The sequence below is a fragment of the Dipteris shenzhenensis genome, chromosome 25 (assembly GCF_047967505.1).
Source record: "Dipteris shenzhenensis isolate YYH24624 ecotype China chromosome 25, Dip_SZ_1.0, whole genome shotgun sequence".
Taxonomy (NCBI): domain Eukaryota; kingdom Viridiplantae; phylum Streptophyta; class Polypodiopsida; order Gleicheniales; family Dipteridaceae; genus Dipteris; species Dipteris shenzhenensis.
In genome coordinates, this window is record NC_141620.1 from 5,362,779 (window position 1) to 5,389,860 (window position 27,082).

Genomic DNA, 27,082 nt, shown 5'->3' on the forward strand with positions numbered 1-27,082 from the left:
TGCAAAAGAAGACATGACAAGATCTATAAATTAAAACCACCTTCCTCTCCAACAGAGCCTAGGAACTTGTACACTAGTGTGGTCCCATCTAGCTCTCGTGCCTTTCAAGCAAAGGGGCTAATGACTACCCTTAAGGCCAGGCCCTAGCATGGGGCTTAAGATAGGAGAGGGAAATTACCTCTCAAATCAAAAGTGATGAAAAGAAATCTGAGGCATCCTTATATTATCACGGCAAGAACTTTATCATCGATATACTAACCATTACCATGGGTTAAAGGCATAACATCATTGATAAATGATTCCTTATTAGCGGGTAAAGTTCATAAAATTGGAGGCATAGTTCCTAGTATCACCAAATAAAATCGTGCTTAAATATACCACTGGGACTATTTCTTTTTTAGACGATACTAGCAAGGTTACTAGTGATAAAATCTATGATACTGATGGTATTTTTAGATATGCTTGCAAGAAATTGCAAAATACTAGTGGTAAATAGCCAATTTTCTAACTTTTTAAAAATTGGCAAGGTTTTTTCATCATTACATGTGTGATTATGTGAAAGCATTATTCACAAACGTTATTAACAAAAAATGTCACATGATTACATGAATATGAAATCCCAATGCATTTGGATATAGATTCATATGAATGATCTAGAAGTTACATATGAAAATTATCAAAAGCTCATGATCAAATAAATAGGTGCTATTTTCTATTGAATTGCTTAATGGTGACCTCAGGCAATTCATAATGTGCATTATATTGCACTTCCACATGACTGAATTTGCTATCTATAAGTCGAATTTCACATCAACAAAGATGGAGGTTGACATGAATGGCCAGCTCCTACTCAACCTTCTCTCCCTAACGAAAGACTTTTTCTAAACCTCTCTGCCCTTAGAGAGCCATTCACCCCTGTTAGCATTCCACCATCTTTGATAGTAGATGGAAAAGGTGATAGGATGTTGTCCCATTACATGAAGAGAACTTTTGGGAGGTGTCAAAATTGCTTCAAGTCAAGACAGAGCTCAAGATCTAGGAACATGTGAAGTTAAATGACTCCAGGGTCTACTTTAGGGATTGGGGGTTTGGGAAGATTGATAGGTGCACCCCAGAGACCTTCAGACTAAGAAGGAGGAAGAGGGTCTCTAAAGAGACCCCCCTCTTCAAAAAGAGGACTAGATAGTCATAGCCACACATGAAGATAAGATGGAGCTAATTTAGCATCATTTTCAAGCTCTTCTATCCACCACCAAGAAAGTGAATGCCCCGGTCCTTCATGCAAGGGAGAGGTGTAGACAAGCTAAATACAAAGTTATACAAACATTAAAAAACCTTACCTTGATCAGCCTCTCACTTTAAAGAATATGAAAGTAGCTGTGGAAATCATGGCTGATGGCAAAACTCTTAGGGAGGATGGGCTCCCCATTGAGTTCTACAAAGGTTTTTGGGAAGACATAGGAGGTCACCTTCTTGAGCTCTAGGAGGAGAGCCTTCAAGCTCACTCTCTACTTGCTCATGTTAATGGAGGTGTCATCAAGCTGATACCCAAAGGAGGGTGTTATATAGATAAGCTCTTAAAAATTGGAGGCCTTTAACTATGCTTAATTGGTAGCTATAAAATCTTTGCTAAGACTTTGAGGACCCTAAGGATTCATAAGAGATTGGATGTCTGGACTTTACTAGAATATAAAGGGTTCATTAAAGGGAAACACCTATTGGAAGCCAATTTAGACCTATGGGAATGATGTGAATATGCCAAAGACACCAATTAGGACATCTGCTTCTTGGAAGTAGACTTTGACAAGGCTTATGATAAACTAGAATGGGATTTCATTATATAGACCCTCCAAGATGTTGGAATGGTGGGACAGGGATTTGTCTCTTCTTTTGACCAATGCCTCAGCTAAAGTCTATGTGAATGGACTAATGTCAAAACCATTTCCCTTCAAAAGTTCAATAAGGCAAGGCTACCCCTCTTGCTCCTCTCCTGTTTGCCATAGAAAGCGACTCTTTAGGGTGACTCTTAAGAGAATTGGTTGACTCTTTAGGGTGACTCTTAAGAGAACTGGTTGAAAAGATGCCATCAAAGGGATAGATCTCCCCTCTAGGAAACATTTTGTCACTCCCCAATTTGATGATGACATAAACATAACACCTAGGAACACCCACCTGGATGTTTGAGGAGTGCTAGAGTGTTAGGATGTCTTCTACAGTGCCTCACGCTCTGTTATCAATGACTCTAAAATAGGCTACTCCACTCTTTTTGGAAAACAATAAGGTATCTTAGCTAAGCTTGATTGTCAACAACATTTCTAAGGGTACCATTTTTAGGCTACTTGGGATCCCCCATCGTTTTTGAGATATCCATGAACTAGTCCCATTTTAGAGAAAATATTGAGAAGTGGAGAGGATATCAAGCCAACTTGGTAGGAAGGAGACTGGTCCTTAACCATTGTATCTACCTTGTGGCTATTTTTTACCTCTCTTGTTGGTGCCCCTTAGCAGTTGCTCTAGATATGTTCACTAAGATGTGCAAGTATTTTCTTTGGGGAGGAAATAGCAACATTAGAAAAATCTCCAAATTCAAATGGGACTTTTTTATTAAACCAAAAGAGGAAGGTGGGCTGGGGGTTGTTGCTATTCAAGCCTTACCTACGAGCTAGCTACAACCTAGATTGTCAAAGATCTCCTAAATCCCAACAAGGATTGGGCTCAACTTCTCCTAGGAATTGTTCCACTATCAGACCCATAAGGGATCCCAAATGGAAGGGCTACCCCACATTGTCTGCCCTCTAGATATCTAAACCATGTTGGAAAACAAAGGGAGTTCTCTTTGGAAATCCATTTGGAAAAACTCTGAGGCTATCAAAGTTGATATTGTATTTCCTGGTAAAGTGGCTTTCATGACCTTAGATTCAATATGGGTCTTTGTAATTCATAAGGTCCCTCCGCTAAATGACTAGGATTTATTTAAGGCTAGCCTTTTATTCAAGAAATGACTGCAAAGATGGGGCCAACATTGGCAATAGGGAGAGTTTAGATGAAAGAGATGACTAGAAATCAAAAGACAATTTAGATTATCCAAACAGGACCACCAACTTGTCATGAGCATGGTCCAATTGTGGGAAGAGGAAACATTTTGTAAGGAGGCTCCACTCTAGTTTATGGGAAAGAGTTCAATTGGGTGAACTCAACACATCTCTTGCCATCCTAACCCCAATGCAAGACATAGACAAAGTCTATAGAGTCTTTAATAAGAGGTGGAATATATTTGATAGTATGCATCAATGGAAAAAGAGGTTTAAGGTCATTTGGGACAAGAGAATTCCTAAAATACTCTCCAATTCTTCTCTTGCTTATTCTACACAAAGCTGTATGGACAAATAATAGAGGAAAGAGCATAGACAAAGAAGATGGATAGTGTAAAAGATGCTAAAGTCATAGGGAGGACATCTTTCATATTTTTGTAGCTTGTCTTGTGGCAAGAATGGTCTAGAAATTGGTGCAGATGTAGCTAGGAGAGCCCATCAGGTGGAAAGTATCTTACTAGGGGATGCTAAGAAAACAAAATAGGAGGTTTGGCTACAAACTAGAGCATAAAGCCCCTGGCAAATGTGGATCTTCAAGAAAAACTTGCAGTTTAAATACATTCTCCTTAATGCATAGGAGGTTTGGCTATAAATTAGAGCATAAGACCTTTGGTAAATTTGGATCTCCAAGAATAACTTGTAGTTTAACAACCTTGTCATTAATGCACAAGTAGCCTTTTGCAACTAGGTCAGCAAGTTCAATACAAATGATAGCTTGCCCTAATGAAAACTTTGTTTAACCACCAATAGGACTAGCTTGACTTTTTCTTGAGTAGGTTTAGTTGAAAATATAGAATATATACAAACCCATTTAGGGTTAGGGTTAGGGCATCTAACCCTTTCCTTTATAGCACTCTATATGTGTTAGTGCTATGCACATGTAATCACACGATGTTGAGCGTGGTCTCTCAACACCTTCCCTTAAGATCAACATCATGAAGTAGGCCTTCCCTCAAGATGATGATTCTAGATAATCGAAGAAGGATTGAGCATTACATTCCATCATACCACTTTAATGGGAATGTCCTTCCTCTGCATTAAACCAAGAGCTTGTCGGTGTTTCTCGAAAAGCACTTTACCAAGTGGTTTGGTAAATATGTCTGCAACATTCTCTTTGCTATCATAATACTGCAGTGTGATGTCACCAAGTAACACTCTTTCTTTGATGAAGTGCTCTCTGACATCAATGTGCTTTGTCTTGGAGTGATATATTGGATTCTTGGCCAATGCTTGAGTCGATTGATTATCAAAGTATATTGTTGTTTGCTTTGATTCATCAAAGTAGTCTGATTCTAACAATAGTCTTTTGAGCCATATAGCCTCACATGCACCTGTAGTGAGTGCAAAGACAAAGAAACAATTGGCTGTTTGTTTGACAGCCATGATATAGCAGTTTGACCAAGGAAAAATGCATATCCCTGTGTCGATCTCCTGGCTTCATGATCTCTGGCATAGTCACTATCACAGTATCTATGCAACCTTGGATGACTTCCTCTATATTCTATCCCAAATTGTCTTGTACTTTTGATGTATCTCAAGACTCTTTTGGCTGCATTCGATGAGACTGTTTTGGATTTGCCACAAATTGTGCAAGTGAACTTACTGCATAACAAATATTTGGCCATGTGATAGACGGATATATAAGTGATTTGATGAGCTGCCTGTAGTACTTGTCATTGACTGTAGGCGTTTCTGAATCTTTAGTAAGTTTCAAACTCTGTTCCATGGGAGTGGCTACAATCTTGCAATCTGCCATATGAAAATTCTTCAGAAGACTGTCAACATATTTCAGCTAACTCATGAAGGTGCTGCCTTAATCTCTCCAGAGCTCAATTCCAAGACAATAGTGCATAAGTCCAAGATCTTTCATGTCAAACTCTGCAGGTAACTCTTGTTATAACTTTTTGATGAAGCTATCCTTGCTTCCAGTCACAATCAGATCATCTACATACAAAAGTGCAATAGTGATGTTTTCTTCTTGAACTTTGTAGTAGAGAGTATGATCTGCATTGGACTTCATGTATCCCTGATTAGCAAAAATACTTGTCGATTCTACTCTACCAACTTCTAGGTGCTTGCTTTAAGCCGTAGAGACTTTTCTTGAGATGGAAAACCTAATTCTCCTTTCTTCATTGAAGGTTGCATAATTCCCAAGTATTATTCTTGTACAAAACATACATTTCTTCGTTCATAGTAGTTTGCCATTCTGGCTTGTCTACTACATCTTTGAAGTACACTGGCTCTTCTGTAGCCATGATGGTAGTCATAAGAGCATAGTTGGTGGTTTCAACCTGAATTACTTTGCCTTTCTGAGTATATGTCAATCTGGCTGGAGGTCTACTTTCCCTAGTAGACCTTTCGAGTTGTTGTGGCTCTTCTCGGGGTGCTTCTGGTAATTCTTGCTCTTCTTCATCATCAACATTCTCTGTAGATGACTTCGATGTGTCTATCTCATGTGTATTTGAGGATTTCCATTCTGATTTCTCATCAAAGATTACATCTCTGGAGATAATGACTTTGCGGCGGTTGATGGGATCATACAACTTGTATGCTTTGTTGTCTTCACTGTAGCCAACCATGATGCATTTACGTGACTTCGCATCCAATCTCCTGCGATGGTCATCATGTATGTAGACATATGCTATGCAATCAAATATGCGGAGATGCCCAATGCATGGCTTTTGTCTAGTGAATGCTTCATAAGGTGTCATACCCTAAATCGGTTCGGTTGAAAGCTGATTAAGCAAGTAGTTTGCAGTGGCTATTGCTTCTACCCAATATTGATTTGGAAGATGCTTCTCACTAAGCATTACTCTAGCACTGTCTGCTAAAGTACCATTCTTCCTTTCATCTCTTGCATTCAGTTGAGGAGTATCTGCACAAGTGAATTGTCTTTGAATGCTGTGACTTCTACAAAAGTTCACGAATGCTAAAGACATGTATTCACCTCCTCTGTCTGATCTCATGACTTTGATATTTCTGCATGTCTGGTTTTCTACCATGGCTTTGAATTCTTGAAATCTGGAAAAGACTTTAGATTTATCTTTCAGAAAGGAGACCCAATAATATCTGTTGTAGTCGTAGATAAAAGTCACGTAGTAAAGTGAACCATTGATGTTGCGGGTTTGGGCATAACCCCATACATCTGTATGTATCAAATTAAGAATACCTCATGCTCGAGAGGTGCTTCTGTCAAAGTTTGTTCGCTTTTGTCTACCGAAGCAGCATGCTTTGAAAACTTTTCCACGAAATTGTAGCTTAGGAATCCCAATTGCCATATTCTAATTCCTGAGATCTATCAAGCTCTTGAAATTGACATGACCATATCTCTTGTGCCAATTTGCTCATAGTGGCATATGCTGTGGTTGAGATGGCATGGCATGCAAATCTGGTCATGCAGCTAGCATTTTGAACAAGCGTCCTTCCTTGATTCTTTTTCGAACAAGCTGAAATCCTCTGGATTTGTCTCTAATAGTGCATTCATCTCCATCGAAGGTGACTTAATATTTGTGTTCCGTCATTTGACCTATTCACAAGAGGTTCTTGTTGTGCTTTGGAACATAGAGTACATCTTTCACCAATCCTTTCATACCACTGAAATTGTTCATAGGGATAATGCCAGTCCCTTGAACTAGATTTGGTGTATTATCTGCCGTGTAGATTACATTTTTCTGACCTTCTAATGGTTTCATCTTTGTGAACCATTCTTGATGCTTTGTCATATGAGATGATGCACACCGCTGTCAATGTACCAAGGATCATGGTCTTCTTGGTTGACTTGATAGTAGAGCGGAAATCCTCTTTTTAATTGCAATCAGTGTCTAGATACACTGTATCAGTCTTCTACATTTCCTCATTTACAAGGAGCATATTCCCACTCCCCACCCTCTTTCATGTATACATTTTTCAATCTTAAAATTTAGACACCTCTCCATAATCTATACATATAAATTACACTAAGTTGCTATTTTATAAATCCCCTCATGCATGTAAATAGCATGTAAGTCCCCCTATTAAAAAATTGCCCCTTTGTGCATTAACGTCCAATGTTACATGTTTATGTGTAACCCTTGAGATTTAGATTTTCTTGAATTTACATTGCATTTTAACCTTCCAATGTATTCTACAAATTACAACATTTGATACTGAAGTTGCCACTCTCAACACGTTCCCTTATGATCAACATCATGATCAAAAAGATTATGTATACTTATATTATGCTTCAATTCTTCCCTTGATTATGGGAATTTTATGAAGGGGATCTTCAACCCTCTTTTGTGCTTGATTCTTAAATGATATGCCCCACGGGTGCATGTAGAATATCTAATCATATGCTATGGGTTCAATATAAGGGGTTTTAATCCAATTATATAATAGGAAAGGAATGTTGTCAATGTTGGTTGTTGGTTTTGCCAATGATGCATGACTTTGTTTCAACCTTGTGTTGTTGTTGCTATTGTTATAACTTGCATGTTCCTTGTTAATCTTTGCATAGTCTAACATATTGAACATTGAGGCTCCTATATCTTCAAAGTTATATGTGACCTACCATCTTACTAGTTAGTCTTCCAATTTATCATTATATACACCTTAGAAAGGTTAGGATGTTTGATGGTCAATGTGCGAATAAAACCTTCTAAAAGCCCTTCTAAAACTTTGCCAAAATGGCTAAGGAAACTAAAGTATAAAGCATAAGGGATTTTTAAATGATGCCAGTAGGTAGGTCATATATAAAATTTTCCAATGTTCTTAGAATTACGGTTGTTCCTGCTACTAAGAAAACTCGTGTGTGGAGTGTGGCCGTGAGCCGTTTATATTTGATTGCCGTTTTGGCCAAGTAATAGAAGAGACCCTTGGTTCAAATCATTGCATATGTTTCCTCTCTCTCTCTCTCTCTCTCTTGCTCTTCTACATTTTATGTTTTCCCTTGCTCCCCACGCTACACTTTTGCTTCACGACAATTTGCATTTGTTCACTGAAGGTGACACGTCTCTAGTCATTTGGAAAAGGCAATGGCCCTACACAATCAGATGAACAAATGGCCACAAGATGAATTGAGGAGCCAACACACACAACCATGATTTGGTGCTAACAATCCACTTAGAGGGAGGAGTTGTTGCAAGATGATCATTGTAGAAGCAAGAGAGCAAATGACATGAGAGAGATATAGTGATAAATGAAGCAAGCAAAAGCTATGAAATCACCTTGTTGCAGCCTTTAGGGGAGAGGACCATCAAAAAGTTACAAGCTCACCCTGTTATAATCTTGGGTTCTTTCACACATGAGGTTTTATCCATTCTTTTGTCTACTTTCTATACGAGTCCTCTTTCGTTATTTTACTTATGTTTCTTGTAACTATCCACCAATATGCATAAAATGGATCTTGTTCTAGTGTTGTTAAGTAATTGGAGGTTGTTCTCTAAGCACATGAAGCTATTTTTGTGCACATCATGGATTGACGACAATATAACTATAATATTTAACCGATAAGTAGACATTGATATTGGCATGCCACTATAGCCACGATTAAAGGAGGATACCCAAGGGACACAAGTATCATCACAATGACAAAGTACCCAAAGGCGCTCAAAATTGAGAGACGAACCTTCTATAACTTTCCAATGCAAGGAAAGTTATAGGAGGGTCCATGTACCTAAAGGTGTTCAAAATTGAGAGATGACCCTCCTATAACTTTCCAATGCAAGGAAAGTTATAATATTTAACCAACATGTAAACATTGATATTGGCATGCCACTATAGCCACGATAAAAGGAAGGACACTTAAGGGACACAAAAGTATTATGACAATGACAAAGTACCTAAAGGCGTTCAAAATTGAGAGATGACCCTCCTATAACTTTCCAATGCAAGCTCAACTAGCATGTTAGAGTCCCAAAAGCTCGTTTTTAATGTGAACTATTTAAGACTACAATAAACTTATGCTATTGCTTCCTAACATGTTAACAACTTGTCTCATGACTCATGGAGTATCAATGCTTTGTATCTCAATTAGCCCGTCAAGGTCCCAAAAGCCTGTCTTTTAAAAAGTTCATGTGAGACTACAATAAACTTCTATTATTGCTTCCTTACCATTAACGTAATGCATACTTGTCTGGTGACTTGTGTAGTATCAATGCTTCCTATCTCAACTAGCATGCCATAGTCCAAAAAGTCTTTTTTTAATGAATTCTTTAAGAATATAATAAACTTATGTTATTGCTTCCTTATAAATTAATGTGATCCATACTTGTCTACTGACCATGCAAGAACATGTAGGTGGAGAAGGTAGTTCTACTTTTGTTTGTACATACTATATTGTGTGCAAAAAGCATAACTCTTTGTTTTGTATATCGTGTAAATTTGAAAGCTACAAAGCCCATTTTCCAAAAGATTTTTTAAAGGTAGCTTAAAGGTAAGTCATTATTTGATAGGATCAATTTGTTAAGTCGAATGTATTCTTATTATGCGAACCCCTACATCCATTGCATCTTACTTTATGAGCATGCAAAAGACCTTGAATTGACTTCCTTGTTATACTTGTGAAAAAATAATTAGCATATGAAGTTGCTAAGATGTATAGTAAATTTGTGCATTATAAATCTTGAGAACCACTCAAAGAGACAAAAGCAAACATCCAAAATCGTTCAAAATCATATTGGAGTGCAAAGAAGAAGGGTGAACAATTGACTTATCAAGATTGGCTCCCATACCAACTATTGCATGGCAATTTTTTTCATTCGGCGTCGTGGAGGTCCTTGAGAAGGTCGAAGAGCATGAAATCCAGCATCAACTTGGCCAGCTCAAACACATCCACGTGTTCTGCAATGCGGGATATCCGTGTCGTCCGTTGGGATGTCTCTGAACTGGTGAGCTCTTGTTGCGATCTTTGAAACTGCTCGAAGAACATCGCCCCCTGCGATTCCACACCCCCCCCCCACCCAGCCTCACCCCCCTCTTGCATCGCCTGCCGCAGCATTTCCAGCAGTAATTGCTCTTCTATTCTCCCGTCCTGCCCCCCCTCGGTGTTGCCTTCCTCAGAGCTGACCGTGTTTGGTTCCGCTGAGTCAATGGAAGCAGACACAGTCAAGTACAGCACCCCTTCCTGTTGGCTGTACCCCCCAGCATCCGTGCCTGGCTTTGTTCTTGACGGAAATCGGAGATACTTTCTCAATGCGAGTCTGGGAAGCTTTTGCTTAATGGAATCAGTTAACTTTGTTACAGCACATTCATGCACTCGCCCTTTGTTATACGTATAGCTCCCCAAACGATTCCCGTCCTCTGCAAACACTTCTTCATCACTGTGATCAGTTGTCTCTGTATCCTTCTCAGCTAGACTCCTTACTGGAATCTCTCGGACATGACAATAGAGTGTGGTTTCGAATATCTGTGGTTGCATTTCTGCAGAGAATGTGATTTTGCAGACGCAACTTCTGCCACACTCGATGACACCGTGGGAAGGAATCACTGAGAAATGGCCATAAATGCTCCGTTCAGTAGCAAAACTGCATTGCCAGGAGAACTTAACTCGGGACTTGCCAGCCAAATTTTTAATAGCAACCAGCTTGCCCAAAGAAGACAATGGTGCAATCTCTTTATACGACAGATGTTCAGTCGTCAGCGTTGCAGGCAAACCTGAGCAGTATGGTTCTGTCCGATGGGAATCTTGTGTCTGGGAACCTTCTCTGACGTTGTTCTTGAGGCCAGTGCCTTGAACCAACAAAAGCGCTCCTTCACCATGTTCCACTGAAATTTGCAAATATACTATATATGTTTTTGCCTCGATGGGTTGGAAAAGCCAGTTGAGCAACAATGTCTCATGGGGTGGTATGACGCCCACTGGATTTAAACATGTAAGAACTTTGAATTCAAAGCTATCTTTCTGGAGGCTTTCTAATGGAGTCAAGTCGAGCTTGTACACAAGTTCTAAGTTTCCATCATTTCGAAGCTCAAATGTCTGCAATGGTGGATTCAGATCTCCAACCAGCACAGGCTTCAGCATGAACGTGTCAGCCTCTGATGTCAGTATTGCAACACCTCGGGGCACAGTCTCCCCCCATAACCTCAACGGCAAGGCCCGTCCATTCTCTATATGCAAAATTGCAGGAAGAACATGGACACCCTCTACATTGTGTCTATACATGAACTTGATGCACACTTGTTCTCCTGAATGCAAATGTCCCTCTCGTGGGAAAATTTGAATAAGCCCTTGTTCTCGGATGGTCATATAGAGATTTTCCTTGTCAGTAGGTTCTGGTTCCTCCACCCAGTTCTCTGTATCTACTTCTTTATCATTCCATAGCCTTATTCTCCATGATACAGGCAAGCTACCACGGGTTGTCAGAACAAGTTCAAAGACTGTTGGCTTGGTAGCTACATTGCGGCGCCCAAAATAAAAATCAAAAGGGGACGCATGCTCTACTGCTGTTCCAAGGCCAAACAAATCTTGGCTAACAGTCAAACCAATATCCTGCTTGATCTCTGCTTGAGCAAGCATAATTTCTAGCTCATTAAGATGCAGTTGGCGCCATATCTGTGCTTCACTAAAACATTCACCCCTTGCCCTACAAACAGCCAATGAAGGAAACATTGCCTGAGCAGTTAAGAGGCAATGAGGTACTCCATCCAAGTGTACAGGTTTTGCTTCATCTGGATGGGTCGAAGAAACATTGCAAATAATGTGAATGCTGAAGACTGAAGTGCGCTTTGGCTTAAAGGTCACAATAATATCCTTGGAAGAGCGAGAAGGAATGCTTCCTTGGGGGCTATCAAACTTCAGCATGTAATCCTCTTTATTTGTGTCTTCCAATGACTTGAAATCCATTTTATAATTTAAGAGGGCCTCCGTGGAATTGTAAATGATTAACTTATCTTTATAAGGGAAACCAACAATAAGGGTCCCCAAATCTAGTTGCTGAGGGGCGATGCCCACAGAACCTTCTTTTGCTTCTCCATGAAATACTACAGAGATCTGAGCCACCTCAGAACCAGGCAACCTCTTGACTGTGACTCCATGGCTGTGGTATACAGCTTTCTCAACTGAAGATGCAATTAAACATGAAACCTTTACGTTGTAGTATTCTGGAGAGGCTGGGGAAAAAGAGCAAACAAGCTGTACTTTTTGCTTGCCCAAGATAATCCCACTGGAGGGCTTGATTGAAAAAATCCTTGCGAAGGCTTTGGGAATCTTCCAATCAAATGAGGCAGAGACGCCTGATAAATTTGATAAAGTCATCGACCGATCAACAGGGGCTCCAACATTGGTACATTTGAAATGGATGGAGTTGCCGCTTTCCAATTCTACCTGGGTTAGGTAACAATAAATTGATGGGATGTGCATGGCAGAACTATGAGAGATTCCTCCAAAAAGTAGACTCAAAAGACCACACTGTTTGTGATAGATTCTTTTTAAATGCTTTATCTTCTTAAGTCTTATACTTGGATTTATTGCAGAGGACAACAATTGAGAATGTCACCTGAGGCATATGACTGCTTGCAATCAAGTTTAACACCAGTTCCTCATTCGGAGAATCATTGAGAACACAAGTCAGCTTTTCTACATGTGAACTTAAATTGTGGTCATTATATTTAAAGCTTATCAATTGGAAGCTTCCCTCTGCAACAATCCCATCAGATGGCTTAACTGCGAAGGCTTGACTCAGGTTATTAGTCTTGAAAGAAAACCTGCTTCAAGCACACATTAGAAATTTAGTACCATTTGAAAATTTGGGAATAAGAGAGATAACAATGCACATTGCATAGTTTTACTTTGCCCTCAGTTCTACTCTTATGGCACTGACATATCTATTCCTCATAGTTCTTGAATATGTATGAAGTCAATTAGATGACCCTTAAAATGAAGCTAAGACTCCCTGTTGATTTTGAGAACCTCAATGAATAGGTCTCTTGGAAATGGCAGGGTATTACACATCAAAGAGTAACAGCTCACCGTAGGGGAGTGCAACCTTGGTTTTGAAGGGCAACAGTTTGGTAGACTGGCACCCCTTGCAAAGTTGGGGCAAAATGAATCTCAGCTGGAAAGAAATGTGCCTGTGGTAAAAATTCCTGTGACTTGATTCGAAAGCTATTTCCTGAAACTTGTATAGTTGTCGACCAAGGTGGTGATAAAGGATATATTTCTTTGCTGCTGTGTGAAACACATAAATCCAAAGTCTCCACATAAAACTGATTCTCATGATCCGGTGCAAAGGTGACTGTAAAAGTCACAGTGGCATTTGGTGGTAAGATGGCTGCTTGTGGTGAGACCATAAAAACATCATCTTGCTGCTTCTTGGTCCATGGTCCTCTGCTTCGCACAATTAGTACTGTGTCTACATTACAATTAAAACCTTCATCGTGTGGCCAAAAGATCTCAGATGTGTGCCAGCGACACAAGAATGCAGTGTTTGAATTGTTGCTCACATTCACATGTTTTCCTTCTGATTTTTCAAGGTGCGAAACTACTCCAAACTCTAACACTGTGGGTTCTACTTTTACGGGATCACGATACAAAGCTCTTCCCAGGAAGTATTCCTCCCATACTTCATCTGCTGTACAATTTTGTTCAGAAAATGCCATCCTCTGTGAAGGCAGTTGGGTTTGAGTGTTTACATGGTTTTCACTAGACGATACTTCTGATACACTTGCACAAAGCTCAAATGGAATCTGCGTGTCAGCTTCATGCACATCGCTGCCAGGCCTTGCTTCTTCACAGTTTTGCTCCCTACTTGGGGCATTTTGCTTCACAGACACCTTTTCATGAAAGCTACTCATGGGAAGGGTGTTTAAGGATGCAAAACAATTCGCTTCCTCTCCAGAACATGTATATTCACAGGTACTGGTTTCTATTGTTGGCAGGTTTCTGGCAACATCCTTCACAGACTGTCTACACTTCATCACATGATCACGCTGCAGGGTTGGAAAGTTAACTTTATCAAAATAACAACAACCAACAAGGTCACAGTACAATGGATGCTGATCTTGCAGAATACACACAACTCGTTTGTAATAATTTGCAGCCTCCTCTGGTCTGAATTCTATGTGAACAGAAATAGTGGATCCTGGCAAAATGATTCCTCTTTCAGGTTGAAGATGGAATGCCCCTGAAGCTGAAACCATGAATTGGAAGCTAACATGGACTTTCGATGTATTGTGCAATGACAGTGAATGATAACTACTACTTCCAAGAGGTGAACTTCCAAAATCTAAAAAATAAGTTGATATGCAAACAAGGGGCCGCAGAGCATAGCCAGTACACGTCAAAGAGCCAACACATTGCATAGGAGTTCTCACATCTATCTGTGCAATTGAAAAGGTACCTGATGAAAGAGGACTGTACAGAACCTGTATAGGTGGATGACAAGTTTATGAACCTTCCCAATCCAAGTCATCACTGCCAATATTTCTTTTTGAAGATAGAATGAATACGTGCCTCATTCTGTCATCAATTTAACTGGTGTTTTGGGTAATGGAAACACAACAAAAAACTTGCATGATGTCACAGAAGGTTCTACCAAATTATTTTTCATTAATTGTACATTTTTCAAGGTTTTAAGTATTAGTCTGATCCCACACAACAAACAGGGCATGTTTTTCTAGTTGTACAACCCCTTAGTTTTGAAGGCATAATAGAAACACTATTGGAATATAAGGGTCACCTCCCCACTTGTGAGTGTTGGAAAGGTCACCTCCCCATCTGTAAGCCCCCATATGAGGAGAGCATGGGGGAGGAAGACCTAGGGCAGAAGATGCCCAGAGAAGAGAGAGAGGGGGGGCTGCCACATGGGCAGCACCTCACAAGAAAAGAAAACCTTGTGCAGGAAAGATGGCGGGGGCATGTAGCCCTGGATCTGGCCTAGCAAGACAAAGCTTCATGGCAGGCGTACGGACTGCAACAGATCCCCATGAAAGGTGCGATGACTTAGCAGGATGTACGGGGCAGTACGGCGCAGGACACGTGGCTGGAAAGAGCCTGGCAGAGGGCAGAACCAGCAGGCCTGGTGGATCAGCAAATTGGGCTGCCAGTGGGCAGTGGCATGCCTTATATAGGCTGGGCCCCTGCCTTGTTTGGAGGGCCAAAAGCCCTAGAAGTGTGGGCCAAAGGGCCCTAGTTTTGTGAGCCCTTAAAGGGCTGTTTTGGGGCAGACTGGTTGGCCCAAACAGACCAGCCAGTCGGCCCATTTAGGGCTGGCTGGTCGGTTAGTTCAAGGGGCCCTTGGGGCCTATAAAAGGAGAGGCTTGTGGCCTCTTTTCACATCCAGCAAGTCAGCAGACAGAGGAGCAGCAGGAGCAGCCTGGTCTTTGGGCCTACATCCAGGAGGCAAAGCAGGGCCAGAGTTGCTGCAGACTGAGCTCACTTGGGGCTGAGCCTAGGCTGTCTACTAGGGCAGCAAGGTGCTGAGATCTTTGGACGGAAAGTCTACTTACGCTCGAGGTGGAGCATGCGGGCTCGAGTCTAGAGATATCCAGCAGATAGGAGAAGGACCTTGTGGTAAGATCAGAGGACCACACCATTGGTGGGACTCTGGATCTATCTCTTTTGTATTGTGTCCATAGTGTTGGACGGAAATATATATTTTGGTGGTTCATTGTCTATTGATGAGTCTGCACATCTATTGAATGCACATAAGTAAATAAGTTTGTGATTCCACACCCACACCGCACACTGTGTGAGCTCCTGGGCATTACTATAAGTCTTCCGCTGTGCGTACCCTCTGTTGGGTATTTTCTAACATGGTATCAGAGCCCAAGTAGGAGGCTCACTGGTGTGGGAGCCTGAAGGCAGGGACCTTACTGAAGGACGACCCTGATTCAGAAGCTCTTGGGAATCGACTTCCATGACTAGAGGATTGTGCCCTTGCAAGAAGGAGGGTGACTCAGGTTCAGTCAGGTGCGTTCAGAATTCTAGTCTACTGAAATTAAGTTTGGTTGACTTTGCTGTGTGGTATAAACAACAGAGATGTCGACCGCCACAGCCTCTTCAGCCCCTGCTTTCCCTTCCTCCTCCCCCAGTTTTCTCTCTTTCGCTATCCCTAACTTTGGAGAGTCTGGGAAATTGGACGGGACTAATTACCTGATCTGGAAAGTGAAGATCCGGAGTCATTTAGTGGCTCGGAAGTTGTGGAAGCTGACCACAGGAGTGAAGTCGAAGGCGGAGGACATGGTGGACAGGAAAGGGGAGATAGTCATGGCAATAGACAGAGAGGAGCTTGAAGCTTGGGAAGACAGAGATGCCCATGCCCTGGCAATAATCATAGGGACTACGGCGGACTCCGTTCTTCCACATATCCAGTTGGCCGAGACATCAGTAGAGGCGTGGGCCACCCTGAAAGATCTATACGAGACAGACAACACCTCCCGGATTTTGCTTCTTCAGCATCAACTCTACAATCTTGATATGGAAGAAGGAGATACGGTACATAGCCATTTGACGAAGGTCAACGTGGTGAGGGATCAGCTGGCAGCAGTTGGTCAGAAGACAAACTCATGCCAATTGGCCTTGATGGTACTGAGGAGACTGCCTCGGAGTTTCAAGAGCTTTGTTACGGCTGTGACAGCAGGACAGAGGACCAAACCGCTGACGTTTGAGGAGTTGGGCCCATTACTGCTACAGGAGGAAGCTTGGGAGAAGCTCTACAACGAGGACAAGGATGACAAGGCGATGCTGGCGAAGGATTCTGCTGGCAAAGGAAAGGGCAAGCCTAACAGTGGCAAGTCCAAGAAAGACGACTCTGACGACGAGGGGACTTCTAAAAGAAAGCAGAAGAAGTGCTTCTACTGTGATACGCCAGGACATTTTGCAAAGGACTGCAGAAAGAAAAAGGCGGATCAGAAAAACAAAAAGGAGTCTGACTCAGATTCAGAGGGAGAGGCCAAAGCAAATGTGGTAATCAAAGAGTTGTTCCTGGTGACATCACCGAGTGTTACCGAGGTCAGATATATTGATCCAGAAATCACAGTGAGGATGTCTGACATAGAGATGTGGGTTGACGAGGAGTCAGATGCCTTTGTGAAGGTGAAGGACAGCATGGAGCGCTTGGTACCTTCCAAGTGCGTGGCTGTTCACACTAACACGAGGGTGGATTCCATGGAAGGCCTTGGGGTCTCATGGTCAGATGGATGCTGGAGTTCAGAAGGGGATAGTACAGGATTACACAGGCGCTTGGTGGGTCACGGGTGCCTCAATGAGAGTTTGCTTTCAGGGCAAACATTCAAGTAGTACAACAGTTTGGTATGTATTTGATATTTTGCATTTGAGCCTTTATAGCATGCTGTGGAGAGACTCTGCTCTTCATTTGTCTCAGGTGATACGAGAGTGGAAGGAATTGGCCTTCTTCGAAGGCAGAAGGGGAAATATTGGTGCTTCTTCAATCTTGGACGCAGATTTTGAAGGTGATGGACAAAGAGTACTGAAGCGAGAAGAGTACCTGCTTGAGAACTCAGCGAGAGTTCATGGTCCAGGTTATCTGGAAATATTCATTGGTTGCAGACCTTGCCAAAGGAAGGACAGGTTGAAACAGACCCTCAGAGCATGGTGCCTGGAAGACTCTAGGTTGTTCACTCATTATGAGGGGGACAACTGGAAGATCGTGATGACTGGATTGCTCGAGAGTCGAGTTCAAAGGTGGGAGCGTGGCTGAAGGAGGTGGTGCCAGGTGGTGCTACCAGAGATGGACCTGTGTATCAGGATGGTGTGCGGAAGCGGATTGTGCGTACCCTCTGTTGGGTATTTTCTAACAGTGAGCCCCCATATGAGGAGGACATGGGGAGGATGACATACCGAGAGAATGAGAGGACAGGGTAGAGTGAGAGCTGCCATGTTGGCAGCAGACTGGCTGCAACATGGGCAACACCTAGATCCTCGGGTAGGACAAGTCCAGAAGGCTGCGACTGGTACAGCAGGTGCTGGTGATCATGTACAGCAGCAGCAGGTACAGAAGGAAACATGGAGGCTGCATCAGGCTGCAGCAGACTGTGCAAGTACAGCATCATACTGGAACACCAGAGTCGGGGCAGTTGCAGGGTCTAGAGAAGAGCCAGAAGGTTTCAGCAGGCTGCGCAGGAGCAGCATAGGTCAAGGCGCAATAAAGGCCTATTTATAGGCTGACAAGTGGGTTGGCTGAACAGACAGCAGACAGACTGGGTCGGCCCAATCTGTGGGCTGTTGAGCTGGCTAACAGAAGGCGGTCTGTAAGAGGTCGTCCAATCGCTAAGGGGCGTCCAGCCCCTACGAAAGGCCTTCCCAGGAGGCAGTTCAGGTATTCTTTGGGAGCTCAGCCTGTGGATCGCTGTGCAGCAGAGAAGAGCAGTGGGAGCTCCATAGACAGCAACACACTGAAGGAGTTCCAGAAGGGCAGAGATCTAGGAGTCTCAGCACACCTAGGTACAGACCTAAACCCTATAGGAGAGCATAAGGTGGTGCTAAGAAAGGAGCTCTGTCTGCAGCACATATCAGAGCAGAACTTTGCAGCATTGCTCGGCCTTGAGCAGCTACTGAAGCCTACACATAGAGGCACATTGCAGAAGGAGTAGTTTTCGATCAGACGGTGTAATAAACAGACGCTTTACCTCAGAGATTGTTTCTAGAAGTGTAGGTACATATTTTTGGCAAGATTTTGTACATGGTTTCTACCTTTATATCTGCACTATGTTGGCTGTACATCTGTGTACCCTTTCATGAGTAGTGTTGGCTCTAAGCAAGCAACATAACTCTAGCTTTTAAACAAACACATGTATATATTTCCAGTGCCAAAATGAAATGTGTCACTGCTGGAATGATGGTTTGTCCATCGGGAGCATAATATGGGATCAGAACGAACAACCCATCATCAACCACAAACTTGAGAACGGGTGGGAGCTTTTGGCACATCTCTAACCTAAGCAACTTAAAGTGATCTTCAAACTTTTGGAAAGCCAAATTGAAAAACAACCACAACCAATGACCATTCATAATTACAGTAAGCCTTCAAAAGCCAAGATGAACCAGTTACATAGGAGCAAACTCTGAAGATAGGTTGTTCGCTTTGCATGGACACTATTGAATGTTGTACAACTTTAGTTTAAGCACAATGTTAAGCACCTGTTTTCAAAGCTATTCTAAACCGCTCCATTCCAGCTAGCCAAATAAGTACACCCAGCCAACCTAAGACGAGATAATCTATGGGAAGGTCCTACTTGTACCTATCGCTAGATCAATCCATAGAGTTGAGGCAACGGATGAATTTACCCAACAACTATGAGAATACCCTCAAAGAGTTAAAAGAAGCCATTAGCCTTGCTCAAAAGAAATATAATGAGCAAGCCAATAAGAAAAGAAAGCATATGATCTTAAAAGAACGTGATTATGTCCTTTTGAAGATTGAGAAAAGAAGGCTAAAGACTGTTGAAAAATGGCCTGTTCTCAAAAAGGCTCCATGACTTTATGGCTATTTAAACTTGTCCAGAAAAATCAATGCAAACCTTGCTTGTAGGTTTGAGCTATCTGATCATTGGAGTATCCACAATGCATTTCACATCAATTAATTGAAACCATCTAAGGGATGGACCTTTGCCTACACATCTTGTCTAAGAAAAGGCTCGATTGATTGTTTATGAAGAAGAGATACTTGAACCTCTGAACTACATTGTGAATAATCAACAAATTACAACATTAAAAGGAAATGTTTATGTCAAGTATTTGCAGAAGTTTAAGAATCATCCAAGAGATCACTGAACCGTTCTTTCGAGCTTTTCCAAAACTCATCAATTTCTATAGTCAAACATGCAACTGAGGTCAGTTGCAAGCCAAGCAAGAGGGATGTTACAGAAATTATGTTTCTTACGTCACTTGCCTAGTGTTATAGTCTTGTTGACTATGGCATAGTACTCCATAGAACCGCATCAAGCGCAGGGGAGGTCTAGTGGAAACTGTGTGGTTTAGTTGGGGATGCCTAACTGAACTCGTGTTTTGCCATGCTAGATGGTTGATATTGTGGGTAATTCCATGATGTTGCTAGTGTAATTGATGTTGTGTTGATTATTGTATGACCGCAATTATATTGGGATTAATTAATTTGGTGATACACTCAATCGGTTATTACTAATGTGATTGTGTCTTAAGTACAGGTGATCTATCTTACGACGACGGTTGAAGATAGTGTGAGGGTACGAGGTGTCACACGGTGCATATCATGTGGCCATAGGCTAGTTTTTGTATTACATTGATATTGTAAGCCATGGGCAATACTATCTGTGATGAGAGGACAAATGATTTTGTATAAATGAAGCCAGAGAAGCTAGGTAAAAGCATCCCTTATTTTTGTGGTGGTGTCGCCATCTTCTTGTGCTTTTGGTTTATTTCAATTCATCCATTGCTGCTTTGTGTATAAGAGAATTTCTTTATTCTGGTTTCAATCACTGTCAAAATGGGACAGGGTGTGGCCTTGGGATAGCCAAGTGGATCGATTGTCCAATGAATCAAAGTCAAGATCCACGGTGCGTGTTGTCTAAGACCTAAGATCCATCTAACGTGAGCATGCCATCTCTCATCTTTAAGGACCCAGTCCAAGAATAAGGCTGCATCAATCTGTTCAATCCTCCTTTCACTTCCTCTGAGATGACAAACCATCTGAAATCTGTGTTCATCCCTGGATGCATGTTTTGAGCCAGTCAAGATTGTGGGTCACATGGACCAGTGGTTTTTGGCTTCTGGTTGGTATTTAGATCCTCGTGCGGAGGACATCCTTTTGGGCTCCCAAAGGTTGAATTTATGGGGGTGTCCCCATAAAATATTTGCAATGGATCCCAGTGGTGGGAGTGGATTGATGTAGGAAACTGTGCGAAGAGCCTTCCATTCTTCCAATACACTGTTAGCAAATGCCAAGACGTAAGGTATGGCAACACCATGAGCTTTGTTTGCTGACCCTCTGCAGTAGAAAGCCTTTAGTAGCTTGCTCAAGAGTTCTATCTACTGCTCCCTCCTACATTCACATTCACTCTCCTACACACCGTAGGTGTAGGGCTCTACCCTACACAGGCTGAGGGCTGCACCTTGACTAAACTAACAATAGCCCCCACAATGGGGCCTTTATATGGCTTGGTAGGCCTCTGACTGGCCGAACCACTCATCCAACCAGCCAACCCTGGTCATTTCTAACGTGACCTGCCGACTTAGTCTGTGCTATTTGCTGTCTACATTGCCACATGTCTCCTACCTTGTCTGCAGCAATGTAGACATAGCCTGTTTGCTACCTATGTGGCAGTCACTTTCACTCCCTCTATCTTGTGCACAAGTGGCGTAGCCCTACGCTCACTATCATGTAGGTGTCAAGCCTCGTTGCTCTCCTTATTTGAGGGCTCACAGATGGGGCATTGACCCTATGGACGAACCACCCGGTCAGCTCCCTTGAAGTTAGAACAAGTAGAGATGTCTTCATCATCTGGTCCACGTTCCCACACCTCTTGTATCTACAGGTATTGCTCGGCATCGTACACAATCAACTGGCAGATCCTGTTTGGAACACCAGTATAGTTACCGCTCCATGTCAAAGACACTATGGAGTCTTCTATATACTCATGTACCAACAGGTCCATCCAACCGTCCCCCTCAGAAACTAGGAACAAACCAGATCCAGCAAAGTACCAAGCATCTTCGGTCTATTTCAACCTTATCGTCCTCCAGCAATATCTGCAACCTCGAACCTCGAAACCTGTGAATTGAGAACCTTGTTGCTGTTCCACATAGCTCTCCACCAACCAATCCCACTCCAGAAACTGTGAAGCCCCTGTATTCATTTGTTGCAGGTTTTTCCCCTACCCCTCCCCAAGCCACAAAAACATATCAGAGAACGAAGCTCCCCTGTATTCGGCTTGTGCTCTTGAAAGGAAGTCATGATCTGGAGGGAACAGGAAAGCTAGAAGTCATCAAGCAGGTGCTTCACCAGTGTAATGCTTCCCCACCGACACCACAGCTGGTTTCTAAAGTGCAGGAAATTGTCAACACTCAAGTAAAATCAATGAAACAGGAGATGACAGAAAATGTGAACAGCAAAGTCAACAAAGCTGACCTCTACAAAGAGGTGAAAAAACAGGAAAGCAGAGAGACTAACAAGCTCATCTTATGAGAGGGGGGGAGGGTGGACGAACTACCACATGGCTGCCAAATCACAGGGACATACACAAAAGACAAAATCGACTACCTCAAAGAGAAGATTCCACAAGTGGAATGGGATCCAAAATTAACCAGCAAAGGGGGATACAGATACAAGTTTACATTAGTGACAAGGCCGCAAAGATCAAGATTTTAAAACAAACGCATAAGCTGAAGGGCACGAGCATATGGGTATCTGAAGAACTCACTCTGACTTAGCTCAAGCAAAGAAGAAGCCAGGAAAGCAGGAAAAGGGGCAGTCTACCGTGAAGGACAAGCATTGATTCGAGATTTCAAATCTAAGCCCAAAGACTCACAGTCTTAAACTGATGTAATGAAGGTCACATTATGATAGAAATAGAACATAGGTATGATCTATAATCATTATGAGAGCTGCTTTATGCACTCTCTAGGAGATGCCCTGTGTACTCCCTCTCTCCTCGGAATGTAGTAGTTTTCTTTGATGTGTACTTTTGTCTCATAGGCCCGTGAGGCCTTCTGCAGACGTTAATCTCTCTCTCTCTCTCTCTCTCTCACACACACACACACAATTTTTTTTTTTTTTTTTGGTAACTCTCTCTCTCTCTCTCTCACACACACACACACAAAAAAAAAATGGACACATGCACACATGCAACCTTCACAAACATGTTCAAATAACTCAAAAAATTTAAGAGGAGTTTCTGCATGAATTGACACTCTCCAAGAGACTTAAAACAGAGATCTGTAAAGTGCCAGACCTAGTAGATTTTGACTTTCAAACTAGTGAATGAATAACTCAAACCTCTAAACTATACCTTGATTGGCAAATGCTCATTTGGTTGAATTGAAGATTCAGATGGATGGACCGTGAACAGGCCAAAAGATGGTCGTATGCAATCTTCAATAATCCTGATGCAGATTCTCACCATTACTTCTGATGTGTTCACAATACTGAAAACTAACTCTCGTGCCGAACCAACCACCACCTCGCCAAAGTCAAGAACTTGAGGAGAGAGAAGCAAAAAAGGATACTTCCCGATCCCATTCAAGCTCATATGTGACATTTCACACTCAGTAATGATACAGTTTGCCTAAATCAAATCCAGTATCGGAAATAAGTTAAGTAGATATTCTCTGAATATAATACAGACAGTGCAAACAAATGATTCAATGAGCTGTCAATTCACAAAAAACGTACACCTGCAAAGCAACCAAAAATTTCTATGTAACCATTCAATGAAACTTGTTAGGTTCTCTCTGTCTGTCTCTCAATAGATAGATAGACAGATAGAAAGGCATGCAATTGAACATGTATGGATTCTTGAGAATTGAAGCCCCCCACCTCTGCTGTGTAAGGGCAGGCCTTTCCTGGCATAAAACTGCAGCTTGCAGATACACATTCCCCAGGAATTAAAAACCCTGCCTTTGGAGATATGGAGAATGGTGGCTGAACAACCCATTCATACGGCATAGCTTCATCTCCAGCGTTGCTAAACTGAAATGTCTTTTGAGTGATTTCATTTACCATGCAGCCTCCAAAATTTAGCCTAGCAGGACAGTGAACGCGCCTTGTTGAAGCTACACCTTTTAAAGTTATTGAGAAAAAACCCTGTAAATTTTGTCATAAAACAAACTGCAAGTTAAAGAAGCCTTGTGTATCGATAGTACGCCATTTCTGTTCACTCTGTAAAAGCATTAGTGATGACATTCCAGCATATTAGTAGAAACATACAACATGACTAAATTTTAAGTAATCTAGGTTTCGTGGCATCACATGAACAAAGTAGATTTCTTTTTTTGGGTGAAAAGAATTGTTTTCATCACCTCACCCTCAGAGCTGCAGCCCCTCCAAAAGTTCTGTACTTAAATTAGCCATTACATTTTGGACAGGACATATCCAAACGGATTCTCTCTCTCTCTCTCTCTCTCTCTCTCTCTCTCTATATATATATATATATATATCAGGACCCCACCTCTAACGTGCCTAATTCAACATTCTCTTGACCAAAATCTCTTGTGGAGCAGGGCATTATCAGGCGAACCAGAGTAGATATTATAAGTGGAAAATATATTGATGGTCCTGAAATCAACAAAAATATCTTCAAAAAAGGACAGGTGTGCTTCGTTCATGTTCAACAGGTGGACCGGTTCCGTCTGATGTAAACTCTCACCTTTGTTGCAGCAAACTGGAGTTTACTTTCATAGTCCCCTAACTTTGAGGGCTTGAAGTTCAACCCGATGACAGCGGTGACTCCAGGATTCAATCTGAGTGGACCGGAATATTGTGTAGAAAAACTACATGAATCTGGGGGTTGCCAATGTAGAGTCTGCATTCAGAGTACTAGATCATTGTATGGTAATTTATAATGATCTTGCGATTTTCTAACTTTATAACTGTATGAGAGCACTAGATTTGCTCTCATAATTTTGAATGCAGTTTTGATGCCATCTCTTCATTAAGCAATCTACCTGCACTACTCTGCTTGCATTCTTAATAGACAAGGACTTGCGATATTCTCTTCCGGGCTGCCAATTTCTCCAAATTACACAGCTGACGCATTCGATTCCAACCTCCATCTTTCGGAGTGTTTTTTAAGGTTGTAAAGTGAAGAGGATCGTTACGTTGAAGCGAAACATAGCCATGATACATAGTTTTTTTTCCAGAAAAGCCATGATACATAGTTAACTGCCTTCTCCGAAATAGAAAAAAAGGACAAGTCCGCTGGACAACTTTCTTTGCTCACGAAGGATCATCTTTATACTTTTGTCATACGTCTTATCGCTGCGAGCCGGTCAACATTCGCAAGCAAATTTATCCGGTATCGTATATCCATTAGGCGAACTTAAAATTTAAGTTGTTAAAAAATGTGGAAACTAACGAACTTGCTTTAAATCCCCCAATTGAAAAAAGAGTACTTAACTAAGTGATAATGAGGGAAAGTATTTATTAGGGCCTTTTATGAGGGTGAGAATTTACAAATGTTATACTCTCTATGTGCTCGGTGCCATTTGGGAGCGTGGGACTCTAGGATTGAGAGTGACCCGATCGATCACCAAAAGGCAGGAGCAACTGGCATGCGAGGCATTTGCCAGATGTATAGACCCCCACCCTGGCTTTTAGAACCTATTCCGAAGATGCATCTATGGCAACTGCCATCCACCCGCATCTGCTCCAACCAAGGGCCAACAGGAAGACCTCCATGTACTATCATCCAGAAAAAGTAGAGGATCTTCCGCGATTGGAGACTGGACTAAAGGCATGTCCACATTCTAGATTTCACCTCTCGAGGTATTTGCAACACTACCCAATGCCTTTCTCTCGACGGAGTCTAGGCTATCGCCTCCAACTGCAAGCGGCATCCTATGCGTGTAGTATAAGAGAACAAGGGCACCGTGAGTGGCCTACTCTGGATGGCCAGAACCACTCGCCTGGGTCCCACTGTACCTCACTGAGGGGACAACCCTCCCATAACCATAAACGCCAGCGAACAGCGTCCAGATCTGAGATGCGAGAGCGCTCCTTGCCCAGACGGCCTACTACTCTGACCCTCTGCCACCCTAACTGATCAAAGGCTCCATCCATCTCCGGATCTCCATCTGTTAGAGACTGCAAGAGTCCACCTGGACCCACATTGTAGAACTGGGCTCAACTGAGAATGGGAGGGAGGGCGCATAGCTGAATCCAAAGAGGTACCCCTGTCCTTGAGAACTGGCCCAACCACGGTGCTAGTGTGAAACTCTGAAGGCCCACCCACCAAGACTCTGGGATAGCTGCCTCAATCTCTGCCATCCTCGGGCCCACGCCCCGAAGATGTGAGAGGATCTCTAATCATACCTCTGTGTCGTCAACCGGGAGTCTCGTCCATGTCTTGAAAGTTCGAGCTGGGCCGCTGTCCCACTGTGTCCAACCAATGTGTAACCTCTGTCCCAACATGCGACCCTCTTGATCCCGAACCTTTGGGTGCCAAATCAGAGGCTGTCGTGCAAACTCCTCCAAAAATTGAGGACTAGCCCGAATAAGACCCCCTGCTAATCGATGCAAAACTCTCTAGAGACTTTGCATCAAGGGAGAGCCCTTCCCTATGTAAGGGGGGCCTCCGAGAAGAGCCATCTGTGTGACTGCTGCCACTGACCACCCGTGCGGGGGGTGTTCTGAAGGAGACTGCGTTGTAGAAGAAGATTCCAGGGCCCTGTACTTGGAGTGAAGTCCCTCACTACCAACTTGCCCAACAATCTGCTCTACATCTCCGGATCAATGATGCCCAATCCTCCCTGGTCCGGGGGCAGGATAACTGTTTGCTAGGCTACCCTCGCTCGGGTGTTACGTGTGCCATCCGATCCTGCCCACAGGAAATTGCGTACCAAGTGCCTCAGCTGTCCCATGCATCCCCTGTGAAAACACCAACACGAGATGTACCAGGCGGTAGCAAGGAGGACCTGGTTAGCCACCAAGGCCCTTCCTGCAAGAGAGAGTTTGGCCAAGCTCCAGTACAAAAGCTTGCACCGAACACTCTCTCTAGGACTGGGGAGATCTGTTGCTTTGCTAAAATATCAAAGCCAACCTGGCAACTGAGGTATCTCGTTGTCTGCCCCTCGAAATCGTCCAGTTGATCCTGGAGCCTGAGGCTAGACAATACGCTACCAAGGCCTCCCTAACTGTGGCCAAGCTTCGAGCTGAGCCCTCTACAAAAAGGGATGTGTCATCTGCAAACTCTGAGTCCAAAAGCTCCTTCTACTGAATCGGGAGCCTCATCCCCGTGAGTCCCGCCGACTGAGACCTCAAAAAATACCCTAGAGCCTCGGCCACAAAGAGAAATAAGAAAGGAGCAAGGGGGCATCCCTGCCAAACCAAGTGGGAAAGCAAAAAGGCCTCCCTTGTTGTAGC

At 42.7% G+C, this 27,082-nt stretch overlaps 1 protein-coding gene across 1 annotated transcript; it reads right to left on the reverse strand.

The window, feature by feature from the left end:
• Positions 1–9,808: 9,808 nt before the first annotated feature.
• On the reverse strand, positions 9,809–24,917 carry LOC147885351 (cilia- and flagella-associated protein 65-like). The gene is made up of 7 exons (XM_087396916.1): positions 24,667–24,917; positions 24,369–24,524; positions 23,540–23,806; positions 23,013–23,288; positions 13,039–14,432; positions 12,566–12,773; positions 9,809–12,393 (listed from the first exon to the last, which is right to left on the reverse strand). The coding sequence occupies exons 1-7, from the start codon at positions 24,772–24,774 to the stop codon at positions 9,826–9,828; spliced, it is 4,977 nt and encodes a 1,658-aa protein (XP_087253042.1). The 5' UTR covers positions 24,775–24,917; the 3' UTR covers positions 9,809–9,825.
• Between the last annotated feature and the right edge of the window lie 2,165 nt (positions 24,918–27,082).